Source organism: Pseudophryne corroboree, chromosome 1 (assembly GCF_028390025.1).
Source record: "Pseudophryne corroboree isolate aPseCor3 chromosome 1, aPseCor3.hap2, whole genome shotgun sequence".
Lineage (NCBI taxonomy): Eukaryota > Metazoa > Chordata > Amphibia > Anura > Myobatrachidae > Pseudophryne > Pseudophryne corroboree.
The window spans coordinates 1166989774-1166999261 of record NC_086444.1 but is presented as its reverse complement, the minus strand read 5'-3'; the positions used below and the strand labels follow the sequence as shown (position 1 = coordinate 1166999261).

The window sequence follows — 9488 nt, the reverse complement described above, 5'->3', positions numbered from 1 at the left end:
AGCGACCATTGCGGCTTTCAGCTATCTGGGTTTTTTTTTTTTTTTACATCCGGGTCCTGGTTCTTGTTGCTGGGCGTGGTCTAAGAAGCTGCCCTCATTACGTCACTGGAATATGTCTGTTACTAGGACACGCCCCCTGTCATCATTATAGGAGACATTTTGTTGTAGCCTTTTTTGTTTTTCTTTAGTATCACATTATTATAAGATAAATACATACAAAATATGTACACTATTTCCATGTTTTTTTGTGACAACATAGTTGTCATTTTAGCCACATAGGTTTGAGCCCTCTACTATTATTTTTTATTTATATGGCGCCACAAGGGTTCCGCAGCGCCAAAATACATGTTATATCTGCCCCCCCTCCCCGGCAGTACAAATGGATTTGCCCATTAGCTAACAAATTTGCTGCTGCGATCAGATCTGAATGGCTCATTGTGCCAAAGTTTGGTATGGAGGCTTTTCCAGGACCTCCATATTGTTCCATAGCGTGTTCTAAGCTAGTATCTAGATAGAAAATACCAGAGAATAGGTGACACAGCACTGCATAGATACTGTACCATGCCACCTGTCAAACCAGATGCAGGCATCATTGAACACCCACTCTAGGGTTTCCCAACTCCATTCCTCAGGGAGCCATAAGTGCATGGTTTCCATATCTTCTTGCTGGAGCATAAGTGACTGACACACAAAAAAAGGTTTTAAAGGTGATGCTAATTATTTCCCTTGTGATTCTGTGAGGAAACCTGGAAAACATGCACTATTAGGGATCCCTGAGGACTGGAGCCAGGGAACGCTAACCTACTGGGATGTACCTTAAGGGTCAAGTTTTCCAGACTTCTGGATCCATTACCAAGACAAATGTTTATTGAATGTTTTTAAAGTTGCCCTTGTGATTTTATGTGGTCACGTCCATGTGACATCAGACACTCAGCCCTGTACATAAGCCCACATAATGCACTGCAATGCATGTCGATCAGTAAAAGTCCACAAGTTCAGACCGATGCAAGACTGAGAAGCACCTCCCTTCCAACACTGCAGGTTGTATTAGGAAACGCAATGGACATATTCAATATGGACAATTTAATTCTTGATATCTTATTCAGATCATACACAGGGACCAAAGGGGAAATTCTGGAGTGAATGGAACTCGGTAGAAGTGGCTGTGTGGAATTGGGGCAGTTGTATTTACCTGGAGAAGGCATAAGGAAATTATAAACCAGTTATAAATGCACCAGCCAATCAGCTCCTAACTGTTAATTTACATATTGGAGCTGATTGGCTGGTGCGTTTATCACCTTGCACTTATCACTGGTTTATCACTTCCTTATGCCTTCTCCAGGTTAATACGCGAGTGCCTTTAGGGCTACGAGCACACATAGCGGCCAAGCGGGTCCCGCTGAATGAGACCCGCTTGGTCAGGAGTGCGGATCCTGAGTGCACACGGATCATGTTCTGCAGGATCCCGCAGAACAGGATCCGGCCAGTGACACACGGGATTTCAATAGTGAACACATACATTGAAATGTATGTGTTCACCTTGAAATTCCGTCGTCTTGCCATCCGGCTGGGCGGTTGGATTCAGCAGCGACGGGACTGCCGCACATGTGTGGACGCCTGCATAGGCGCCCATGTGCATTCTCCTTCCTGCCAAGCGGGTCCTGCTGAATGGTCTGGTGGTATATCCATACCACCAAAGCTGTAGAAGGTTCCATCTGGGACTATAATGATGAGCTCCTGTCAAGTCTGAAGGATGCGCAGGAGTGTACTGCTGTTTCAGGCACCCTACACACCAAATACATGTGCCAGGGGGCAGCAATGGTGCCACCCCCTCAGCCTTTGTGCTCTGGACAGTGCACTTCTAGTTATGGCCCTGCATACAGTACATACTGGGACCAGTAAGTACAATAAGAAACAATATTTAGCATGGCTGCAAGGAACTCACCCTCAGGCTGCATAGCTATTATTACTATGACACCTACAGCGTGCATGCGAGTAACAGCTGTGCAAGGCTGTTGCATAGAAAAACTACAGTAATTAGACTTTTATTAGGCCCACCCCATATAGTTGACATGCAATAGGTCGACCGGTAATAGGTAGACAGTGGATAAGGTCAACGTGGTAATCAACAAGTTTTTTTTATATTTTTGGGGTGTAAGATCATATGTGACCACAATTAAGTGTAACGTGTACCCTCGCCATGGGCAGGATGGTAGGTTATGCTCGCCACAGGTTACCATTCCCAATCGCAGTCCACGTGGATGGTAGTTGGAAAAAAAAAAAAAGTGTGTCAACCGTATGTGTCGACCATTGCCATGTTGACCTTTGTACCAGCAGACCTTACCTACTATATACTTTTTACCTGTTGACATTTTGACCATGTCAACTTAATGCATGTTGACCATATGATGTTGACCTATTGACTGGCTACCTAGAGATCTATACATTGGAACCCGTGTAGCACACTGACAAGGGCTGTCCCTAAGGCTGTGACTATGCAATGCATGTCTGGGCTCTGTCCCTGCTAGTCTCAGGGTGTGATATATCTGCTGCCTCTCTGCACTGTGTGACTGTGCCACTAATCCCATCCTACCCTCAAAATACACTTCCCCCACTGTCTCCAGCCCCACATCTTGTTTTCCTACAGCCGGCCATCTCTATTGCCCCCTCCTCGGCTTGTCTATCCCAGCCTCTCCCGCACTCTATGATCACTCCCCGCCCCCTCACACACACACACAGCCGGGGTCAGGGGTGGCGGTGACGTCACAGATTGTCTTGTTGCTCAGCTGATCGCAGACAGCCCGGAGGTCCCATCATCACCGGTGTCAGCAGCAGCAGTAGCCCCGGCAGCGGGGGATGGAGCGGGATCCCCATCCCCGCAGCACCTGAGCCGCCGTCCACTCCGGCCGCCGATGTGGTGAGCGCTGGGTCCATGAGGGGTCAGCTCAGACTGTCCTTCCCTGTCCCCCCAGGCACAGCATGAACCCCCTGTGTGGGTGGGGGGCTGTCACCTGTATGGGGAGAGGGGTGGGGGTTCTCTTACCTTGTGCTCCATATCCTGCTGTGTGTAGGTCTATAGTGTGTGTGTGTGTATATATATATATATATATATATATATATATATATATATATATATATATATATTTCTCTATCGTCCTAAGTGGATGCTGGGGTTCCTGAAAGGACCATGGGGAATAGCGGCTCCGCAGGAGACAGGGCACAAAAAAGTAAAGCTTTACTAGGTCAGGTGGTGTGCACTGGCTCCTCCCCCTATGACCCTCCTCCAGACTCCAGTTAGATTTTGTGCCCGAACGAGAAGGGTGCAATCTAGGTGGCTCTCCTAAAGAGCTGCTTAGAGAAAGTTTAGTTTAGGTTTTTTTCTTTACAGTGAGTCCTGCTGGCAACAGGATCACTGCAACGTGGGACTTAGGGGGAAAGTAGTAAACTCACCTGCATGCAGAGTGGATTTGCTGCTTGGCTACTGGACACCATTAGCTCCAGAGGGATCGAACACAGGCCCAGCCGTGGAGTCCGGTCCCGGAGCCGCGCCGCCGACCCCCTTGCAGATGCTGAAGCGTGAAGAGGTCCGGAAACCGGCGGCTGAAGACTCCTCAGTCTTCATAAGGTAGCGCACAGCACTGCAGCTGTGCGCCATTTTCCTCTCAGCACACTTCACTGGGCAGTCACTGAGGGTGCAGAGCGCTGGGGGGGGGCGCTCTGAGAGGCAAATATAAACCTTATACAAGGCTAAAAATACCTCACATATAGCCCATAGGGGCTATATGGAGATATTTAACCCCTGCCTGACTGGAAAAATAGCGGGAGAAGAACCCGCCGAAAAAGGGGCGGGGCCTATCTCCTCAGCACACGGCGCCATTTTCTGTCACAGCTCCGCTGGTCAGAACGGCTCCCAGGTCTCTCCCCTGCACTGCACTACAGAAACAGGGTAAAACAGAGAGGGGGGGCACATTAATGGCTATATATATATATATATTAAAGCAGCTATAAGGGAGCACTTAATATAAGGATATCCCTTGTATATATAGCGCTTTGTGGTGTGTGCTGGCAGACTCTCCCTCTGTCTCCCCAAAAGGGCTAGTGGGTCCTGTCTTCATTAGAGCATTCCCTGTGAGTTTGCGGTGTGTGTCGGTACGTGGTGTCGACATGTATGAGGACGATATTGGTGTGGAGGCGGAGCAATTGCCAAATATGCAGATGTCACCCCCCAGGGGGTCGACACCAGAATGGATGCCTTTATTTGTGGAATTACGTGATGGTTTATCTTCCCTTAAACAGTCAGTTGAGGACATGAGGCGGCCGGACAATCAATTAATGCCTGTCCAGGCGCCTCAAACACCGTCAGGGGCTGTAAAACGCCCTTTGCCTCAGTCGGTCGACACAGACCCAGACACGGGCACTGATTCCAGTGACGACGGTAGAAATTCAAACGTATTTTCCAGTAGGGCCACACGTTATATGATTTTGGCAATGAAGGAGACGTTACATTTAGCTGATACTACAGATACCGTAAAACAGGGTATTATGTATGGTGTGAAAAAACTACAAACAGTTTTTCCTGAATCAGAAGAATTAAATGACGTGTGTGATGAAGCGTGGGTTGCTCCTGATAAAAAGTTGATAATTTCAAAAAAGTTATTGGCATTATACCCTTTCCCGCCAGAGGTTAGGGCGCGCTGGGAAACACCCCCTAAGGTGGACAAGGCGCTCACACGCTTATCCAAACAAGTGGCGTTACCCTCTCCTGAGACGGCCGCACTTAAGGATCCATCAGATAGAAAGATGGAAGTTATTCAAAAGAATATATACACACATGCAGGTGTTATACTACGACCAGCTATAGCAACTGCCTGGATGTGCAGTGCTGGAGTAGTTTGGTCAGAATCCCTGATTGAAAATATTGATACCCTAGATAGGGACAATGTTTTACTGTCGTTAGAACAAATAAAGGATGCATTTATCTATATGCGTGATGCACAGAGGGATATTTGCACACTGGCATCTCGGATGAGTGCTATGTCCATTTCAGCCAGAAGAGCCTTATGGACACGACAGTGGACAGGCGATGCGGATTCAAAACGTCACATGGAGGTTTTGCCGTATAAAGGGGAGGAGTTATTTGGAGTTGGTCTATCAGACTTGGTGGCCACGGCTACTGCCGGGAAATCCACTTTTTTACCTCAAGTCACTCCCCAACAGAGAAAGGCACCGACCTTTCAACCGCAGCCTTTTCGCTCCTACAAAAATAAGAGAGCAAAGGGCTTGTCGTACCTGCCAGGAGGCAGAGGAAGAGGGAAGAGACACCAACAGGCAGCTCCTTCCCAGGAACAGAAGCCCTCCCCGGCTCCTGCAAAAACCTCAGCATGACGCTGGGGCCTCTCAAGCGGACTCGGGGACAGTGGGGGGCCGTCTCAAAAATTACAGCGCGCAGTGGGCTCACTCGCAGGTAGACCCCTGGATCCTGCAGATAATATCTCAGGGGTACAGGTTGGAATTAGAGACGGATCCTCCTCATCGTTTCCTGAAGTCTGCCTTACCAACCGTCTCTTCCGAAAGGGAGAGGGTGTTGGAAGCCATTCACAAGCTGTACGCTCAGCAGGTGATAGTCAAAGTACCCCTATTACAACAAGGAAAGGGGTATTATTCCACTCTATTTGTGGTACCGAAGCCGGATGGCTCGGTAAGGCCTATTCTAAATCTGAAGTCCTTGAACCTCTACATAAAAAAGTTCAAGTTCAAGATGGAGTCACTCAGAGCAGTGATAGCGAACCTGGAAGAAGGGGACTTTATGGTATCCTTGGACATCAAGGATGCGTATCTACACGTTCCGATTTACCCCGCACACCAGGGGTACCTCAGGTTCATTGTTCAAAACTGTCACTATCAGTTTCAGACGCTGCCGTTCGGATTGTCCACGGCGCCTCGGGTCTTTACCAAGGTAATGGCCGAGATGATGATTCTTCTTCGAAGAAAAGGCGTATTAGTTATCCCATACTTGGACGATCTCCTAATAAGGGCAAGGTCCAGAGAACAGCTGGAGACAGCTTTAGCACTATCTCAAGAGGTGCTAAGACAACACGGGTGGATTCTGAATATTCCAAAATCCCATTTAATCCCGACAACTCGTCTGCTGTTCCTAGGAATGATTCTGGACACGGTTCAGAAAAAGGTTTTCCTTCCAGAGGAAAAAGCCAAGGAGTTATCCGATCTGGTCAGGAACCTCCTAAAACCAGGAAAAGTGTCAGTACATCAATGCACAAGAGTCCTGGGAAAAATGGTGGCTTCTTACGAAGCAATTCCATTCGGCAGATTCCATGCAAGAATATTCCAAAGGGATCTGTTGGACAAATGGTCAGGGTCGCATCTGCAGATGCACCTGCGAATAACCCTGTCACCAAAGACAAGGGTGTCACTTCTGTGGTGGTTGCAGAAGGCTCACCTATTAGAAGGCCGCAGATTCGGCATTCAGGATTGGATCCTGGTGACCACGGACGCCAGCCTGAGAGGCTGGGGAGCAGTCACACAAGGAAGAAACTTCCAGGGAGTATGGACGAGTCTGGAAAAGTCTCTTCACATAAACATTCTGGAACTAAGAGCAATCTACAATGCTCTAAGCCAGGCGGAACTTCTCCTGCAAGGAAAGCCGGTGTTGATTCAGTCGGACAACATCACGGCGGTCGCCCATGTAAACAGGCAGGGCGGCACAAGAAGCAGGAGTGCAATGGCAGAAGCTGCCAAGATTCTTCGCTGGGCGGAGAATCACGTGATAGCACTGTCAGCAGTGTTCATCCCGGGCGTGGACAACTGGGAAGCAGACTTCCTCAGCAGACACGATCTTCATCCGGGAGAGTGGGGTCTACATCCAGAAGTCTTCAACATGTTAATAGACCGTTGGGAAAGACCAATTGTAGACATGATGGCGTCTCGCCTCAACAAGAAACTGGACAAATATTGCGCCAGGTCAAGAGATCCACAGGCAATAGCTGTGGACGCACTGGTAACTCCTTGGGTGTACCAGTCAGTGTATGTGTTTCCTCCTCTGCCGCTCATACCAAAGGTATTGAAGATCATACGGCAAAGAAGAGTAAGAACAATACTAGTGGTTCCGGATTGGCCGAGAAGGACTTGGTATCCGGAACTTCAAGAGATGCTCACGGACGAACCGTGGCCTCTACCTCTGAGAAGGGACCTGCTACAGCAGGGTCCCTGTCTTTTTCAAGACTTACCGCGGCTGCGTTTGACGGCATGGCGGTTGAACGCCAGATCCTAAAAGGGAAAGGCATTCCAGAAGAAGTCATTCCTACCTTGATTAAGGCACGGAAGGAAGTCACCGTGAAACATTATCACCGCATTTGGCGAAAATATGTAGCGTGGTGCGAGGATCGGAGGGTTCCGACGGAGGAATTCCAACTGGGTCGTTTCCTACATTTCCTGCAAGCAGGATTATCTATGGGTCTCAAATTGGGATCCATTAAGGTTCAAATTTCGGCCCTGTCAATATTCTTCCAAAAAGAATTGGCCTCTGTCCCTGAGGTCCAGACTTTTGTCAAGGGAGTACTGCATATACAGCCTCCTGTGGTGCCTCCGGTGGCACCGTGGGATCTAAATGTAGTTTTAGATTTCCTCAAATCCCATTGGTTTGAACCATTGAAAAAGGTGGATTTGAAATATCTCACATTGAAAGTGACTATGTTACTAGCCCTGGCCTCTGCCAGGAGAGTATCTGAATTGGCGGCTTTATCTTATAAAAGTCCTTATCTAATCTTCCATTCGGATAGGGCAGAACTGCGGACTCGTCCGCATTTTCTCCCTAAAGTGGTATCAGCATTTCATCTGAACCAACCTATTGTGGTGCCTGCGGCCACTAGCGACTTGGAGGACTCCAAGTTGTTGGACGTTGTCAGAGCTTTAAAAATATACATTGCAAGGACGGCTGGAGTCAGAAAATCTGACTCGCTGTTTATATTGTATGCACCCAACAAGTTGGGCGCACCTGCTTCTAAGCAGTCGATTGCTCGTTGGATTTGTAACACAATTCAACTTGCACATTCTGTGGCAGGCCTGCCACAGCCTAAAACTGTAAAAGCCCACTCCACAAGGAAGGTGGGCTCATCTTGGGCGGCTGCCCGAGGGGTCTCGGCATTACAACTCTGCCGAGCAGCTACGTGGTCGGGGGAGAACACGTTTGTAAAATTTTACAAATTTGATACCCTGGCAAAGGAGGACCTGGAGTTCTCTCATTCGGTGCTGCAGAGTCATCCGCACTCTCCCGCCCGTTTGGGAGCTTTGGTATAATCCCCATGGTCCTTTCAGGAACCCCAGCATCCACTTAGGACGATAGAGAAAATAAGAATTTACTTACCGATAATTCTATTTCTCGGAGTCCGTAGTGGATGCTGGGCGCCCATCCCAAGTGCGGATTATCTGCAATACTTGTACATAGTTATTGTTAACTAATTCGGGTTATTGTTAAGGAGCCATCTTTAAGAGGCCCTTTCTGTTGTCATACTGTTAACTGGGTTTAGATCACAAGTTGTACGGTGTGATTGGTGTGGCTGGTATGAGTCTTACCCGGGATTCAAAATGCCTCCCTTATTGTGTATGCTCGTCCGGGCACAGTACCTAACTGGAGTCTGGAGGAGGGTCATAGGGGGAGGAGCCAGTGCACACCACCTGACCTAGTAAAGCTTTACTTTTTTGTGCCCTGTCTCCTGCGGAGCCGCTATTCCCCATGGTCCTTTCAGGAACCCCAGCATCCACTACGGACTCCGAGAAATAGAATTATCGGTAAGTAAATTCTTATTATATACACACACACACACACCATACTATCCCTTTATACTGGGACGCTCATAGATTACACAGGTTCTGTGGCTGATTAGAACCAGGTGAAATACAGGGTTGAAGTCAGCCAACCCCAGAACCTGTGTAATTCATGAGTGTAGCGGTTTAAAGGGATAGTGTGGTAAGCCTATAGATATGCACATGTTGCTGTGTGACAAGTAACCTGCACTGTGCTGTGCCATAGCGGCTGTAGGACCTTTGTCTCTGAGCTCTCTGGAATATGGGTTTTCAGATAAGGGATCCTGTAGATGTGCCACGCTCTATGGTTAGGCTTACCTTACTATCCCTTTACACCAGGACACTCATGGATTACACAGGTTCTGCGGCTGATTAAAACCAGGTGAAATGTAGGCTTGAAGTCAGCCAGCCACAGAACCTGTGTAATGCATGAGTGTCCCGATTTAAAGGGATAGTATGGTAAGCCTATGTATGGTGCTATTATTTCATGGGGAGGCAGTTACATGAATGGCGGGCAGGAGATCGCCGGTCACAATACTGATGTTGGAATTCCGCCCCCTTACAGTCCCGACAATCGGTATGACGACTAACAGGGACTATTCCCACTCGTGGGAGTCAGAAGTGTGGCGAGCGCCACAAGGCCCAGCAAGGATTCCACCAGTGTTCTC

General features: G+C 48.3%; 1 protein-coding gene across 2 annotated transcripts in view; it reads left to right on the top strand.

Annotated features, from left to right (window-relative positions):
• The first annotated feature begins 2701 nt into the window (after nt 1-2701).
• Nucleotides 2702-9488, top strand: part of LOC134929391 (charged multivesicular body protein 3) — an 82975-nt gene continuing 76188 nt past the window's right edge. The window contains exon 1 of one of the 2 annotated variants that reach the window (XM_063925043.1): nt 2702-2917. In XM_063925043.1, the coding sequence (XP_063781113.1) occupies nt 2913-2917 (5 nt within the window). In that variant the 5' untranslated portion in view covers nt 2702-2912. The remainder of the gene's footprint in view (nt 2918-9488) is intronic. The other variant, XM_063925051.1, reaches the window with a different exon arrangement.